Below are 18217 nucleotides of genomic sequence, written 5' to 3' on the forward strand. Positions count from 1 at the left end.
TTTAAAGAGTTTTGTGAAATAGTTGTGAGAAAGGCACAAAAGCAGGCAAGCACAGCTCTGTGCCCATGCATTCCATGCCCTGTTCACTATCCAGTGGCCAGCTGCAAGGCATGGGCATCTTTTTATTTTTTAAGCAGTTCTGCAGGAACAGCTGCTGTGGTGGTTTGCAGCTCACCATTTATTACTTAGCACCATTTGGCCTCAGCACCTTTTGAAGCACCAGAGCTGCACAGTGGTCATTATATCACCAACCACCACCAATACATCCCACTGAACACCATCCTAAAGCTGTGCCTCACTAACACAACTGCTCCATGCAATGCTCTTGACACCAGAGCTCAGTTAAAAAAGTAAAAATACTGCAAAAACTGACCCTCCTCTGACTGCAACGCGTGTGCCCCAGCAACAACCCACGACAAAGTCATGCAACAAGACTTCCACAAGCCGAAGCCTGAACATCCAACCCAGCAGGGCTCACAGCTCACTGCTGGTGCCTGGCAGCCAGGCTGGGTGCCCCAGCACAGTGCCAGCTCCCAGGGAATTTAAAAGCAACCCCAGCATCAGGACACCATCCTCCATCAGGGCTGCCCCTTGCCACCAAACCCTCACCACTGACCTGCAACACACCTCAGCTTTGCAAACCCATCTGCTGTTACCACTTTTCTGAGGTAATTTGGGAGATACATCCCACCTGACACTATATTAACAAGCAAATAAATTTGTTGAGATTCCCTTGTCAAAATTAATCCCTTCACACACGTCTCCATGGCATACATTCCACTGGTAGATTGCCCTTTATGTATTACTGCAATTTGAATAATTTCATGCAGTATGAAGGATTTTCATATTTTCCAAGTATTCCTTCTTCCTGACAATAGCAAAATGCTTGTAGCACCATGATAACAGTTGCTCACATTTATCTGCATCCTTCAAAGACAATATTTCAATTATCTGCACTGGAAGCTCTCAGCCACATCTGCCGACCAAAATGCCACATTTGGCAACTGCTTAGCAACAAGGACTGGAAGCAGTCCCCAGAGCCACGTGCCAACATCACACCAGCTCCTGCTTCCACCAAACAACACTGCCATCACCTCAAATAAGTGTATTTTGTTCTGCCTGGGATACACAAGGCACCAGAAATAACAAGCTCCTTTGGGAAAAGGGAAATTTGGAAAAAAGCTGCCTGCTTCAGCAATCCCTCGCCAGGCTCCACAGGGAATGTCTCCCTGGTGTGTGCAACACATGTTGATCCTGCACCACAGGAGGAGGACAGGCTGCCTGGACGTTCCATTAAAACTATGTCTGCTCACTGCCAAGCACAGTTCTTGTGGAAAAAATCTGGATGTCAGAGAGTAACTCCCACCCCACATCACCCACAAAAGCAGCAGACATCAGAATCCTTGATCAGGACAGCACAAAGAGCCAGGAAAAACTAAACCTCATCCATCCTTAATGTCACCCACCCTGCACCATGCTCAGCCCTCTTCTTCCTCAGGCTCTGTGCCATTGCACTCAGTGGCACAGGGAATCTGGGCAGCAGTGAGCCTGAGGACATCCCACCTTGAATGCTTGAAGGTGCAGGCAAGGAGGTGAGACAGGGAGGACTCGACCTTGGCAAGACCGTCTTTGTTTCTCCTCCTCTTCCTCCCCTCCATTTCTCAGAGCCTTTTTTTCCTAACTATGTCCCTGACTTACTGCCTGATACTGGGAGAGATGGGGCAAAATGCAGGTGAGCTGGTCAAAGGTGTGTGGTAATTGCACTTAGTACACTGTTATCAACTCCACAGAAACACACAGTCCAAACACAGCCCTTTGGAGCAGCCAGCAACTCCAAACCCACCAAAAGGAGCCAAAGTTGAGGGAAAGCTGCAAGGTGGGCTCCAGCTGTCCCCTCTGCAGGCTCAGTGCCAAGCAGAGCCCGGGCAGTTTTGGTTCCGGCACTGCCTCCGTGCTCAGCCACCGCCGGAGCCCAAGCCACCAACAACTTCCTCCACTCAAACTGCTCCTGGAGAAACACCCCTGCAGCAGCCAGAGGAGCAAACCTCTTCCACCTCTTCCAGCCCAGAGAGAAATGAGAAACCTCAATCTGCTGCCTTGCTATTTCCACTCCATGAGGCCTGTCTGCACTGTTGGAAATGTGTGAAAGCAGATGCTGACCTTATTTTAGCACTGTGCAAATAAAAAAACATTTTTAACTTTTTTTTTCCCCCTACAATTTTCTTTCTTCTTTGTTTTTTTAAATATTTTGTTTTTAGGAGCACAAAATGTGAGCAGTCTTTTTGTCATGATGAATGGGCATTTCCAAAAGCAAGCACTGCACTTTCATAATAAATCCTGAGACAGCAATAACACGTCTGGGTCAAAGGAGCCCTCGTGGGCAGGTATGTGATGCACAGAGTTAACGATCTCACATGTTTCATTTTGAGTTCTGCCCCATCTTCACTAGGTACAAACAAGTACCCCAAACTGAAAATTAAAATTAACAGAAGGGGGGTGGCAAAGTCATGGGCCTCAAAATTGATGCAGTATGGAAAAAACATTCTACTGATGAACTGTATCTATTTAGAGGACTCCAGGAAAGGCACCAGCCAGCAGAAATTTGAATAAGAGCTCAGTGTCTGCTCAGTGCTCTGTGTCAGACACAGACACATATAGAACACAGCGGCTGCTCCGGCATCTTCACAACCAGACCCAGAAATTAGTGCTGTTCTGGCGGCTGCCAGCACAATATGTTAACAGCAATTATTTTCTCAATATTTCTACTGATTACCTAACACACTGGCACGTTTTCTCAGTGTCACTGCATGTTGCAACACACGCCGCCATCCAGTAACTTGTCTGCATTCCCTTGGTCACTTTTCACAGGCATCAGATGCGAAACGCAACTGGAATGATAATGGGTTGGAGAAACTGTGAGGAAAATGTGTCACTTCAGTGTGAGGCTTCACAGCCTGCATTTATGACATCTGAACATTCAATATCGTCACTGCTAAATCCTGAGGGCTGTAAAGAATTGGAAGAGCTCTGCAAGCAGCAAAAGGAAGATGGTCAGTGGCTCTCTAGCTGTGGATGGTCTGCAGAGCCCACATTTGAAGATATTATTCCACCATAAGTTGTGTGCTATGGTTAAACACTAATTTGGAGCTAACTTCGCAGTGCAGAGGCATCTACAGATTACACAAACACAAAATAAGCAATGCTCTACCTATTTACAAGCAGTTCAAGTATACACAGCCAGTCTGCCAGGAACTGAAAATTTACAGAAAGTCACTGGTGGAGAAACAGAACAAACTGAGCCAGTGATGAGAGTATTGTCAGCAACAGTGATTTATAAAAAGGACTGGCAATGCCAATTCTATCAGGTATGCAAAATGAAAAAGCCTCAAAGCCTTGGCCCGGTGTGAGAGCAAAAGAACCACTCAGCCTCCCAACCACAGCCTGCTTTCTATTTTTCAGTTACACTCCACAGCATTTCACCATTTCCAGCTCTGTTATCAACCAGAGACACATTCTCTCACTCTACTGCAGCTGTTTGGTATCCAAATAAACCACACCACAAACAGTCAAATATTTTTCCATTCAGGTTTCCTTCCCCCCACAAGCATACATGCATGAGGGGTGTAGCATCAGGAATGCCAGGTGGATCCTCTGCAACACTGCTCTGAAAAAGTGATGGTAAAAACTGACACTGGGCTTGTTACCTCTTGCTCCTTCCTCTATTGAACATTTGTCTGGTCAAGCTCTCTGCTCTGCTAACCACTCTGCAAGCACTCCAAGAATCACATCAGAGCCAAATACAAAAAGTCAAAAGTGAAATACAACTTAGCAAAACTGAACAGACTCCTCTGCTTCATATAAATTTTTGCAGGAGCAGCAGGTTGTCATGTGGTAAATGAATCAGTGTACAAGAAAGCAATCCCTGCCTGTGGTCTTCCAGCATCAATTCTGAAAAAAGGGTAAAATAACAACCTGCACTTCCACTGCTGGACATCCTTGCCTTGGTCAGGTTATTTAGGAGCTGGCCCTCAGCGTCTCCAGGAGGATGCAGAGCTGCAGTCCTGCCCCAGCCTGCTCCCTCCTCAGGACTCAGTGTCTGAACAGATCACTGAGCTCCCAAAGGGGCCAGTGGGCCACTGTAGTGTCACATTTAAAACACCTTTTGAGGGATTTGTGTGCTGCCTTTCTCTTCTGAACAAGCTCAGACTCCACAAGATCCCCTGAAGTCTCTGTGGCTTCTCGCTGCTCCTGTGTGTGGGTCAGCGAGGGCAGAACTGAACCCACAGCTTAAGCACTTCACTCTCATTTTAATTTCACAGGTTTAGCATGGCTGGTGTAATTCACATGTGAAACCACAGCAGTCATCCAAATCTCTGCTGCCCGGGCATTGGCTGGCTGCATTTCTGGAAATTCATGGTCATAACATGATACCTATTTTTTGAGTTTCCATTAGGAACCGGTTCTGTCAGGCATGATCGCATTTGCAAGAGCTCAGGAGGCAGGAAAATTTGAAAAAGTGTTTATGAGACTGGGTATAAATCACAGCTCTCAGGTTTTTCTCCCTTCTTCAATTAAAAGGCTACATTCAGAGCAACCATTTCCCCCATCCACTCTCCCCATCTCCCTCCAGAAATGATAAATCCCACTCCAGCTGTAAACTGGATCCCAGGTGTACCCATATATATTATATATACTAACAGCCACCAATGGGCACAAGGGCTCTTGCACAGTTACTGTGGAAACGAAGGCATCAAATTTCCCGGCTCTTAAGGATCTACCTTCTCAACCTTAATGTGCATTTACCTTGAATAAATCACTTCTGAGCTCTTCAGCCCAGAAGCATCCCTCAGCAGAGCGAGATTGAGTTCACCTTTAGGACGCTCCATGTAATTCATCCCAGGGGCTGCCTCCAGCCCACACAATCCATGGGTGGGAGCAGGGGACAGGGACAGAACATCCTCCTGCAGGCACAGATGGACTTGCTCCTGCCCAGCTCAGCTCCAAGGGGCATCAGCTGCCCCTGGGGCAACCACTGCAGGTGCTGCTAGCACCAAAACCCTCAGCAGCTCCTCTCCCTGCCCGGCCAACACCTGGGCTCTGCTTTGTCTCACCACAGTGTGAACAACTAAAGGCTGAATTTGGCTCTGCAGGAATGGGCAATCATTTACCAGCACTGAAACAATGCCCAGTGTGGATGGGGATGGAGCCACACAAGACACGAGGCAGTGTCTTGAGGGGAATGTCATCACATCCTGCAAAGGCTCCAGAGGGACAATATGACACTTCAACAAAAATTTCTTCCAGTTCTGGCTGTGACCACACAAGAACCCAAAGATGCTTCAATACAAAGGGCAAATTCAGCCCAGATGTAACCTCGGGGACTTCAGCAGAGCCTCTTGCAGGGCTGAGCCTGACTCACCTTGTCTGTGTGTGAGCACAGCTGGGAAATCCTCCCTGGGCAGCTGTGAGAGGACCCACTGCATGCACACAGCTTGTCCCAGGGATGCTGGTGCTGTCCTGCAAGAGGCACCTCAGCACCCAGCACAGCACTCAAAACACTCCCAACAGCTGCTGACAGCAGTGGCTTTCAGGGTCTCTAGGGCTGTTGAGCACTGTGTAACTTCCAGTCCATACCCCAACCCATTTGCTAAAATTCCCAGCAAACAGCAGGAGAACTGCTCTCACCTCATTCACGCTTCAGAATCTTTATTTTTATGATGATCTCTGGCATTTTTAAGGCGTCCCTCCCACCTCAGTAACTCAGTGCTTAGCCAAACTACAAGGAGGACAGGATTCTGCTGATCCCTCAATTAAAAAGTGCTTTTGTACTTATAAATCTGGAAAAATACCACTGTCAGCCACACAGTCTTCCTATTACACTCTGGCTGTGCACACAAACTGATACATTCATAAGCTGAAACATGAAAGGCATCATCAATACACAACAAAGTGACTGGCTGCAATCCTGTCACCCTCCCCAGCACAAAGGCAGGGCCTCTTCCTGCCACAAGCCAAGCCAAAACAAGACCTGGCTCAGATGGGATGTCAAAACGTCAAACTGTACGTACTTAACCTTTGCACTTCCGAAACAGCAAAACCCTGTGAAAAGAAATTATTACAATTCTTTCCTCTTTACCTTCTCAAGCACATAGGAAGGAAAGTTTGTACATTGCTCCTTCAAAAATTTCCCTCATGTAACAATGCAGCTCAGCTTTTTTTCTTTGCCATCTTCTAGTTTTCTGAAAAAGCCCACTCTGTCCTGCCTTCCTGCCTGGCAGGTTGTTCTTTTTGGAAAGGATCCTTCTCCTTCCCTTACCTCATACTGCCCAAATCCCACTGTTCCACCTCAGTCTGGCCCCTTGGTTAAGCTTAGCTGGACTTTCTCTGCAGACTTTAATCACTGCTCTGAGATTAGCTGGGTTAGGTGTTGCAGACAGATGCAGAGCCCTTCCTCTCCCACACCCAAAATCCCTGCCAAACTCTGGCTTAGGAGTATCACACTGGATCTTGAAATCAAACTCCAGGGTCTTGCATGATAAATCAGAGCATTTGCTGGCCTTGGCTGTACCTCCTTTACTTATGGTGAGTCTGCTGGCCTTGGCTGTACCTCCTTTACTTATAGTGAGTCTGAGTCTGCCTGATGATTTGACAGCACTTCACCTACAGAGCAGATGTTATTGTATCAGCAATCATTGACAAAAAATCGTGCTTGTTTTGATGGGAAACAGGAGGAGGTCCTTCAAAAGCACTGATCACCTCAGGAAAAACTTCCTTGTGACTTTGCTGGCATCCTCATGAATCCTGTGATTCTCCCAGCCAGAGCACCCACCCAAAGAGAGCTGGCCTGGGGCTGCTCTGACCCTTGAAGGGGCAAATATTAAGTAAATAAGTTCAAACTCTCTGCCTTTTATTGCTTCCTTATGATAGTTAATGAGCCTTCCCTGCACCAAGATATCACCCCTGCTCTGCTCCCTAAGCCACACAGTCACAAGAAATATTTATGTCTGCCTTCCCTCTGTTTCACTGGAGGACTCTGTGAAGGACTGGGGTAGAACAGTGGTATCACAATAGGCTGAAGCTGGAGGTTCAGCTTTCCAGCCCTTACACAGACTCAATGCCCCTCTCTAACTCAGTTGGAAAGCTGCAGCTCAAATTTCAGCCTATGTTAAGTCACTGTTCAGCTCTGCTCCTTCAGCAAAAGAGAGGGAAGCCAGAAGAGCCTTTTTCTAAAGCAAAAAACTGTGTGGGGAGAAGGGTGGGGAAAGGAAGCAAAAACACATGGAGATCGTTTTTTCTGCATCACAAGGAGCAATGAAAGGCTCAGGCAACTTTTCAAACACGTCAGAATAGCTCAGTGTGATTTGTAACCAAGAGGAAGTCTGAATAAACAGCTCCAACAACAAACATCAACTTTTTTGGGGGGAAGGAGACAAATAAAGCAGCAATGACCTGCATGGAGACCCTGCTACCACCCTTCTGACTTCTGCAGAGGATTGAGGCACTTACATAATTTTGTAACACAGACCCATCAACGTGAACTTCTGACACCAGCATCTCACTAAGGGGAAACGAGATTTAACCGGGGCTTCAACATCAGCGCGCTGCTGCCCCATATCACAACCTACAACACCCCATCCCAGCCAGTCCCCCAAACCCAGGGCCAGCTACAGAAGTGCCTGACCCCACACACCATGCTGGCACCTACCCATCTTCCTAAACACACTCAGAATTGGCTGCAACCCCCTTGCACGAGTGCAGGGACAGCAGATACAAAGCCAGAAAGGCAAGGAGATGAGGGATGTCTTCCTCACTGGTTTGCAGTCAAACTAACAGTGGCCCCTCTTAAGCCTGCCAGACCGGAGCTTAAGGAATCAAAACTCCATTCCTAATTAACACATCATCAGCCCCACCAGCCAGGGACTCGCCTCCCAGGAGGGGAGCCTGGGCCAGCCTGGATGATGAATGAGAACTCAAGCAGCTGAACTGTTTCAAAGGCTAAACTGGCAACTGCAAGGACAAGCAGGTTTGGAACGGCATGCAGAAAAAACAAAATATCCAGAGCACAGTCACACTGTTTTCAGTATTTAGCACCCAGACCGACACTGTGTTACTGCTGCAGAGCTTTCGCTCCAGGGAAGCATCCTGCAAAGCCCACGGCTGCTGGAGCAGCTCCTCCTCTCCCGAATGCAGCCGCTTCTCTGGTGAAAACCTCACAACTGCAAACCACTGGAGGGAAACCCATTCTGCCAGCTTAACCCCAATAAACTTTCATGGGTAAATTAAATTTATCTACCATACTCGGGACATTTACACAAGACCAGCCCTCTTGACTGCAGCATTCTTGCACACCAGGGACAGCACTTTCATCTGCCTGCATGACCATTATAAACATTGAGGAGAAAGGTCTGGCATTTGCAAAGATCTGTATTTTGACTGTTCCTTGACACAGCACAATAGGACCAACACATCCACTGCAGTGATACTCACATTTGTTGCAACAGACCTCCCAAACAGACACACCATGCAACATAATTCCTGTCTGCTGGCACCAGTTCAGCTGTCTCCCCCTTCTGCCACAAATGCCCCGGCAGAGGCAACAAGCTCTGCTCTATTATTGGAAAACTCAGTGGAGCACATCCCCCACAAGTCAACTGCCTCCCCCTTTCATATACTCCCTCTCTCCTGAGCAAAGTGAGTATTAAAACCCAGCAACTGTCTCCCGTTGGAAGCAGATGGCAGGAATAGCTGGAGAGCTTTCAAACACCCTATACACTCAATACTTCAGTGCAACATGAAAGCCCTGCTAAGCAAGTGTGTGCCTGCATACACACCCCTGCTCAGCGACCACAGCAATGGCAGAAAGTGCTCCATTAACTCCTCTAGTGGCTTAAGTGTCTGTCAACACTCAGGATGTTCACACAGCCTGAGCACTGGCCAAACTTTGGTGGCTTGTGCAGTCCTTGAGCTCTCCTGAAGCTATAAATTGCAGCAGGCTGGTATTATAAATAAGGAAAGCTGGAGACTGCAAATTGATCAAGACCATTACTTTGTGTCACATCTAACTCATTTCCAGCTGGCTCGAGTAAAAGGAAAAGCCACCAGAAACCCCACGCTCTGACGACACAAAGACAAGTGCAATTCCCCACCCTGTCCAGCTCTGGGGACACATGCAAAGCTTCACAACTCAGTTCCAGCTCACTTACCTCATCCATTTTTTCTGACGTTGGAGTCTGGTCACCAGGCACCATTTCTTTAGCCTCCAAGGTCTCAGTTTTGGACGTCCTGCTCAGCTGATCAATGGGAGTCATGCTGGCCTCCGATGTCCCCCGGGAATTCTGACTCAGAGAAGCTGTGCCAGGGATGGGCTCATCATCATCAGAGTCAGGTAAGGGTGTGGGGCTGATGTCCTCCAGGCCTGTGCTGGAAGGCCGTGAGGAAGGCGTCTGACCCCTGAAACCGGGCTGAGAGTTCGAACCGTACGTTGGGATGGGGGAGAGCTGGGAAGAAGAGGAGGAAATAGGGCTACCTTCCATTCTGATCTCATTATCTGAGTCATGCTCGTTAAGAAAGGGTAATTTTGTTCTCTGCTCTTTTAAGAGCATCTCAATCCTTGAGTCTAAACTGTTATGCTGCATCTCAGTCTCCATGGTGGGGGTGCCAGGAGTCTCACTCCTCTCTGGAGTCTGAGAGAAGGACGCTGTGCTTGGTTCAGGAACAGAGTTCGAGTCGGGCAAGGGCGGAGGCTCCTCCGGTTTCTCCTTCACTGGGACAAAATCGATGCTGGGGGCAGCGCTGCTTTCCACCACCATCTCTGTGGGAGGCGGTGCAGGTCTCCTGTACTCTGTCTCCCTGGAAGTCTGGGGAAACGGCTGCTGCTCCTCGGACTGGGGAAAAACAGCTGGTGCTTGATAAGGGGAGAAGGCAGATTTATAGCTCGAAGAACTAGAGTGGCTCAGGGGAGGAGTGTGAGAGAACTGAACAGGCTCCTGCTGATGGGATTTGAAGGTACTGAACTGGTGCTCTGTGCCTCGGAACACCCCTGCCGAGTTGTGCATGTAGTGGTGCCCGGGGCGCCGGTTGTACGCGTCCGTGAACTTGGTCTCGTGCCTCCGGGGTTTGTAGCCGCTGTCCTGCCCAAAGTGGTACACAGGGGTCGTCTGTCGGCTGGAGTAGGTGGAGTCCTGGGAGAAGGGCGTCCCCAGGCGCGGGGTGTGGGGCGTTCCTTGGGACTGGGGGGTGAATTGGCTGTAGGAGTTTGGGGTGTCCTGCCGGCAGCTGGAATAGGCAGTGTCATGGGAAAAGGGGGTGCTGCTGTTCGGGGTGACGGAGGATCCCGCGGAGGAGAGGGAGCTGTCCTTCAGGCGCTTCAGGGAGTCCGTCAGCTGCAACAACATCACAGAAAAGCACCTCAACACACACTTCTATAACCATATCTGTCCAATCTGTTTGGTTTTCAGAGGAGTTGAGCACCCAGGAGTTTGTGCTGATTTCAGAGGCAAAAAAATAAATAGGTTACAGCGTCCCTGAAAACACAAACCTAATGGTTATTATCCATTGCTAACAGTCCTCTTTGATTTAAAAGAAAAAGTCAGGCAACAGTAACTTGTCTGCAAGGGGAGGAAGGAGAAAGAAGATACAAGTTTTCCTTGTAAGCTACCCCCAAGAGCATCAGGTGAACAGGAGACTTCCACACCACTTTCAGCTGGAAGAGTTCCAGCTTCTAGCAACTATGTAATGCTTGTGTAAGCTGCAAACAGGGATGAAAATAAGGAAAGTCTGAGACGTGAAATTGTCAATTTTTGATTTTTTTGGTGAACAAATCAAAACATACAAATGAGTGAACTGCCAGCCTGCAGTCAAAGCTGTGCAGCAGAGCTGGCCCACCATCCTCCCAACCACTCATCTGTAACATACAAAAAGTTCTCAACTGCCAGAAAAACACCATTTTAAAGCTTCTCACAAAGTAAAATGCTCAGAGCGCTACTGATTATGGTGTTTGAAACTGAAACCCTACAAACCTACAGAGCAGCCAAGTCCTTGCTCTGTAACTCACTTCACAGGCACGTTCAGGGGGTTTCTAGGAGCAGCCCTGCTCCAGCTCAGACTCTGCTGAGTCATAACAGTGCCACACTTATCTTCAGCTCCAGAATCAATTTTCCATAATGCAAAGCAGGAGCTCAGTAAGAATCTTCCTGGTAGCAAGAGAGGATGGACTGAGCTCCAGCTGCCTAAAAGTACACCAGGATAGTCAACTGGTGAGACCTCTGAAGCACAGGTAGGCAGAGATGTGTAAATTGACCTGCCTGGAACATGCCAGCACCATCAAACTCAAGCTGAACTCTCACCTGCCTGCTGTGTTCACACATCTCACCCACTCAGTAGTGTGGACTTGCTCTCAGTTTGACCCCCTGGACACCATGACCAGAGACATCAACAAAGTTTCTTCCTCAACTGTCCTAAAAGCCACAGAAAGGAGCAGGAAGCACATGACTGGTTCTTAAAAACATCCACACTGCTGCACCTTTGGTGTAGATGTGCTGTGGAGTGTTTTTCAGTGGGGTTTGTGTATGGCCTAGAGGCAGGGACTGCAGAACTGTCAGATCTTTGCTGCTCTGCATGAGAGGAGGAGCAAATGTCAGGAGTAATTTACTGAACTACAGCAGCAAACAAGTTTGTTGGCACATCCTAGTGTCAAAACCATGATGCAAACAGTTAAAAGTTATTCACAAAGCAATAATTATGGTGGTAATTGGGGAAAAAATCAATTCAGGAAAATAATATAACACATGAACATAATATCTAGAGAAAGAATCTTAAGGATAATTACAGCAGGGACTGCTTTGGGTGATACCATCAATTAAGTGTTTTGCTGTTAACCCTGAAAAAAAGAGTAAGAACAAATCTGCCCATTTTAATTTGAGATGTGGAAGTAGCAAGAATGAGCAGTCAGGGTCTACTCATAGCAGGGCTCCCAGCAAAATCATTACCTGTCTCCCTCCTGCCTTTAAAAGCACCTTGCTGGGAGGTAAGGAAGAACCAACCTCTTTTATGATTTTGTTAAAAGGACACTGGGGTTTTGCCTTGCTGCTATTGGGGTGCTTTGGTGGGAGGAGACATTTCTTTTTTTCGGATCAACAGGATTTTCATGTTCAATGTACAGCTATTACCTGTCCTGAGAACACTTGATCACAGAATTAATGAAATCATGGCATTTTAAGAAGTTGTATGAGTAGAGAAAAGGAAAAAAAAGTCTTTTCCAAATCTCTTTCAAATTTGATGTCTTAAAATCAGTTCTTAAGTCCCAATGAGGAGCCAAAGTACATTCAGACAAGCCAAAGAGGCTGGTAACTTCACACAAACAGGCTTCCCTTCCCCCTGGCCCTCTCATCCCAGTGGGGTTACAGGGAAGCAGGTAATCATGCAAAGCCACTGAGAGAATTGTGCCCTAAATATCGAGGGACCCCTGGAAGCCCGCAGGAATTCTGTCCACTGCTTTTATTAAAAGCTGATTCCAGCAACTAATTAAGATTCTGGCAAACTGATGCCACTATTGAAGCTGAGCCACCTTGCACCCCTCAGCCTTTAAGCAAGGCTGAAGTCCGTGCGTGCTGAGGATTGCACACCGCAGACGCCAGGCCAAATGTACCACTGTAAATCATTCCCCTGACTTCAAGGGAAAAGCTCATCTCAGGGACAGATCTGATCCACTCCTAACTGCAGGAATTTCTAATGCTAATAGGGCACGAAGACAAAAAGCATTTTCTGTGCAAAGCAGGCACACACCAGCCACGTGCTCCACATCCAGAGGTACATTTGCTATGGCAATTATGAGCAAGTTCTATTTAAATGAGAATTAGTAACGTCCATTGGAACTACAGCAAGACAAATACAGATAAATTAAAAATGTTAAAATGCTAATGTTAATGTTTGAGATTTTCTAGGAAGTTTTTCTTTAAGAAAAGCCAAGCACACCTACCTGCAGAGCTTCATTCCCAGTTGGGGACACGTCCTGTTCAGTGCCTACAGGGAGGGTCTGAGGAGTGTAAAGACCATTAACCAGCAGTTCATAGAATCTCATGCGGGTTTCACCTGCACAGAGCACAATGCAAGAGTTGATTAAACAGAAAGATCACAATTCATGTAAAAATACACATTCCTGACACTCACATGACCCTGCCCCCACTCCCAGCCCACTCCATCCATGCAAGAGAGGAGCAGTTATCACCTCAGAGCTCACAGGGATCATTTTAAAATAATCTGCTGGGCAAGTGAAGTCAGACACTCCCTTCTCCAGCCAAGACAAGGAGGTTTCTAAATCCTTTTTCCTCTTCTCAGCCTCCTTGGCAGTTCTGCTCTTTACCATGCTCTCTGGAGCGCAGCCGCTTCCCTCCTCTCCAAAGTGCCAAGCAAAGCTTGCAGATTTGAGAAGTGAAACTCTCACCCAAGGGAGAAGCCTCTGCCAACACCCAGAACCACTTCAGAAAACTCTCCTCTCCCTACACACCTTGCTCATGAGAGCTGCCTGTCACTAATGCAAACACAATGCATGGCAATGCTGAGGACAAAACTGTTAATGTTTTCTTTCCAAACAGACACCAATTAATCCTTTTTTTCCCCTGGTTTAAGGAGAACTCAGAGGCATCCTTCTAAGAATAAAGCCAGAGGAGCAAACTGTCCCATATAGCATAATTGAGCCTCAGCCTTTTCATTCCTAAAGTCTACAAAGACCCAGTTTCTTAATATTGAATTTTTCATTACTACAAAAACTTAATCCTACTTATTTTGCAGTCTGTAAGAAATCTGTCATCAGCTTCAAAGGCAACAGAGCCAGACCCTGCAACTGTCTGAATTTTGCTCTGAGAGATAAAGAATACACAGAAAAATGGACAGACTGGGCACCTGAGCCCAGAAAATTAATTCAGGAAATACCTCCCAAAACCAGGACTACTTTTATGAGAAAGTCCTGTAGGATCAAAACCCAAATTCCCTGTGAATCACCTTGTTCAATTCAAAAACAAAGCAACTCTTAGCACAATTCTGTCCTGAAAAAGACTTATTTATCTTGCAGAAAAGCCACAGATAAAGTTATTTGGGCATCAAATCTCATTTCACAAAGTCCTGAGCCTCAGCTACGTAAACTGTTTAAGTTCAACCAAAGTCATGACAAAATAGATCTCTCACTGCAAGAGTCTGAAGATAAGCTTGAAATATTAACACACAGCACCCACACATGACACTACAATGCCACAGATATGGAAGTGTTAGGCTTATTTTCACTTGTCCTTAAAAAAATATCAAGTCATTGTTACATAGTTCTTCCTGGATCCCAAACATAAGGCAGGAAAAGTTACAATTTCAAAGAGGTTTATGAGTGTGAAATGATTCCTAGCTATTGCTCTAAGACAGGTAATTACTAGTTGTGTCCAGTCTGTAGATGGATAAACTGAGCAGAAAAGTGTCTTTAAACAATCCTGTCTCAGATGAGGAGCCTGGATTTATTAGTTTCAGATTCCCAGGCCTGTGCTCACACCAGACAGATAAAATTGATACTTTCCCTCCTAATATTTATTTTGCTACACTGTGAAAACAAAGTTTGTAACCAACCTTTTACCGTCTTACAAAGCAGAACACTAGAAGGAAACGGTGAAAATGATACATATATATTTTAAGTATGTCCTAACCTGCTGATGCTATTTTTAGGAACACCGTTTTTACTTGATTCTGACAGATTATAGCACATTGACAGTCCTACTCCTTTAGAACGAAAGAGAAGCAACTGTGTGAAAAAAATACATTAGGAGCATAAAGCTGGCAAACAAAACAGCAATGCAATTTGAAACTGACTTCAGCATTTTCTCCCAGGAAACAGAAGCAGAAACCCCCCCTCATTTCCCTGATGTGCTACAAACTTTCTGGAACAGCTGCCTGCTCAAGGCTTGCTGCACAGTTTATAAACGGAGGAGAACAAGGAGGAAGGCAGTACAATCAGCTTGTTTAAAATGATTGGCATTAAGACATCCATCCCTTACAAAGCAGCTTTAGCTTATGTTATTAAATCTGCAAATAGTTAATTTGTCCTTAAATGTGATTTTTACCTTCAAATTTCAAAGCAAGTGAAGGAGCCTGCCTGTAAAAATTATTGATACTAGAATTTCAAAGTATACACATGTAAGGTCAAGCCTAGCTCCCAATAGAAAATATTAAACTGCTACTGTGATTTTTCTTCTAACAGTGGTCAGTAATGTCAATAAACATCCTGTTCTACTCTCTCACATGTGGCACACCAACTGCTGTGTTGGCTGCGCACTGAACTGTTGAAACCTTTAAATATAGAACAAAAATATCAGCATTTTAAGAAAATGGTGTTAGCAATGTCTTTTTTCCCAAGAAAGAGTGCAGCAAGCCAGTTTTAAACTAGAAATGCCATCTTTACAATGCAGAAATACAATCAGCAAGTGATCCACACCTCCTCAGTCTTAGACATTTTCTAAAATTCAGGCAGATTTTAGAAAGCCCTTTCACTAGCATGCTTGGAGGAGAGAGAACAGATCAAATGCAATGCCTTTACACTTGCAGGCACTTTATGGGGCTTTGAGGGCTCGGGAGTGGGGCTGGCAGCTGGCTCCTCCAGCACAGGGAGCTGCTGTCGCTTTAAGAGCCAGTCTCACACTTGTATACACTCGCACACCCCGGCAGTGCTGCGTGTGCACTCTGCTGTGCCAGCCCCCAGCCCGCTCAAAGTATCAATGAAATGCCAGGCACGCAGGGCACAGCACCCAGCCCCGCTGCTGCCACCAGAGCCCACAGATCTGGGTCCCAGGAACCACCAGGACTTGCCCAAAAACGCCAAGTTTGCAAAACGCAGGTGCCACCAAGTCCAGCAGCCCTGGCAGGTGGCTGAGAGGGACCAGCCTGGGGCAGGGAGATGGGGGACACGAGAGGGCGGAGAGCAGGGGCAGGGACGGGCAGGGGACAGGCAGGATGGCAGCATTTTGCAAATTACAGGGCTGTCTCTTAGCAACAGACAACACATTTGGCTCCACGTGACTCGCCCAGGCCCCAGACACCAGACCCGCTGCCGGCTCCCTTCGTATTTTTAATCACCAGCTCCCTGCCCTCTGCAACAGCCTCGGTGCTGGCAGTGGGACAGACAGGGGCTCTGCAAACCCCAAACACGAGGCCCAAACGTGCCCCCTCACCTTTTGTATCCAGCTCCACGTGGATGATGTTGCCCATGACAGAAGTGTTGTGAAGGTGCTGCACAGCCTCCCGGGCACCCTTGACAGTGGCAAAGATGACTTTGGCAATGCCCAGGTGCTTCTTGTTCTTGGGGTTGTAGAGAATCTCCACCTCTTCCACTTCGCCGTATTTCTTGCACATGTCGGCCAAAAAGTTTTCACGGATGTTGTCGTTCAGCTTGGCAAAGGTGACCTGCTTGGGAGGCACTGGCCCCACATAAAATTCATCAATCTGGAAACGGGCACAAGGTGGGGAACGATAAAAATAATCGGCATTGCTAATGAGCTTGGGGGAGGAGCCTAAGGAGATGGCACGGGAGGGAGGGGGTTAAAGCATCCTGCAAACTTTGGGGGGGAAAAAAACCCTCCAAGGCTCTGGGTGAACCTCAGAGCTGAGCAGAGGCTGTGCCGCTGCAGCCATTCATTGGAACCGGCTCCTTTCTGGGCTACAAAGATGCATTTTGAGCAGTGCTGTCAGCAGAGAGCCCCCCTCACTGCCCCCCGGCCCAGGAGCCCCAGCTCCAAAACCTTCAAGTGATCTCATCAGACAGAGGCATTGATTTCTTGTTATCCTCATAGAAGAGGATTATTGTTAAACAGTTTGCTAAATAACAATGTTAATATAAATATGACTGTCATTTAAACGGTCCATTAAACTATTTGGAACTCAGGCTTCACTCCCAGATAAACAAGTTTCCAGAGGTAACACCAAAAGTCAGGGCAGTACCTTGAATTTGGGGACAGACAGCTCCAACTCCTTAGTTTTGGTCCATATTCGCCCTATTCTGGGATCCCTGACACAATCCACAGGAGCGATCCCCGAGTTCTGGGAGAAGGAGGAGGAGGAAGAGGAGGAGAGAAAACATAGAAACAGCAATAACAAGACTTGAAATTGAAGACAAAAATAAAAGAAAAAATAAACCCCGAGAAAGCACGGGCTGTCTCAAGGGAAGGGGAAAGCGCACACACACACATACACACACGTGTCAAATTGCAATACTGCTGGGAAATGCACACAGATTGGAAACACAGGAAAAAAGCCGCAGGTTTGGGCTCCTGACAGTTGAACACACAGTGTCAGGTGGCTGTAACTTTGGTGGCTGTGCGTGTCCCCCCCAGGACCCCCCTCACACACACACAAGCGCTACACCGAGGATTACCACGACCCGGAGGGACCCCCAGCCCCCAAAACGCCGGTAAGACAGAGGCTGGCAGGGGAGACACGACACAATGGGGGAAACCCGGGAGCCCCCCACTCACAGGCATGCTGAAATGTTGCCCATCGTAACGGTAGAGTTTGTGCTGTCCTTTTTTCAGAGCCGGGTCAATAATCAACTTGTAACTTCTCCAATGGTGATTTCTTTTCTCGACAGAAGTGCTGGCTTGCGTGCTGTTCTCCATTCCGTTGATCCAACCTGAACGCGGGGGGGGTGGGGGGGGGGGGGGGGAGAGAGAGAAAGGGGGAAGGGGAAAAGAAAGAAAAACCACACTAAAAACCATAAAGTTAAAAAAATTATTCAACAAAGACATCTTCGTTTCGGTGCGGGTTTTTCTTTTTTTTTTTTTTTTAACGAGCCGCCCGATCTACACACCCAGGCAGGGAGGAAATCCACCGCGAAGCGAGCCCCAAAATGGGGGAATTGCCAACCGGGTCCCCCCCTCCACCCCAACCAGACAAGAGGCAGAGAGGGAGGAGGAGGAGGAGAGGAGGAGGAAAAAAAAAAGAAGAAGAAGACGAAGAAAAAAAAAGACCCAATCTCACTTGAACTCTGCTTTTTGCCATGATCTTCAGGGTGCTTGGCTTTTTCCCCCGCCTTGGTCTCTCGGAAAGACATCGCGCTGGGCGGCCGATCGTCTCCGGGCGGCGAAAGGCGAGCTCCCGTCTCACATGGGGCCGGTTACCGGCGCGGGCTGCCCGCCAGGCTCCTGCCTCCCGTTTTCGCGAGCCACCACATATTGTGTGTGTGCTCGCTGCTGGC

At 47.4% G+C, this 18217-nt stretch overlaps 1 protein-coding gene across 1 annotated transcript in view; it reads right to left on the reverse strand.

Annotated features, from left to right (window-relative positions):
- Positions 1-18217, reverse strand: part of SETD1B (SET domain containing 1B, histone lysine methyltransferase) — a 43185-nt gene extending 24968 nt beyond the window's left edge. Inside the window, exons 1-6 of the mRNA XM_054288624.1 lie at positions 18001-18217; positions 17499-17653; positions 16966-17064; positions 16200-16470; positions 12977-13089; positions 9204-10382 (exon numbers count right to left, since the gene is read on the reverse strand). Coding sequence (XP_054144599.1) covers positions 9204-10382; positions 12977-13089; positions 16200-16470; positions 16966-17064; positions 17499-17653; positions 18001-18073 — 1890 coding nt within the window. The 5' untranslated portion in view covers positions 18074-18217. The remainder of the gene's footprint in view (positions 1-9203; positions 10383-12976; positions 13090-16199; positions 16471-16965; positions 17065-17498; positions 17654-18000) is intronic.

Source organism: Melozone crissalis, unplaced genomic scaffold, assembly GCF_028551555.1.
Source record: "Melozone crissalis strain CALT ecotype California unplaced genomic scaffold, PUWL_Pcris_2 ptg000063l_1, whole genome shotgun sequence".
In the NCBI taxonomy this organism is placed as follows: domain Eukaryota; kingdom Metazoa; phylum Chordata; class Aves; order Passeriformes; family Passerellidae; genus Melozone; species Melozone crissalis.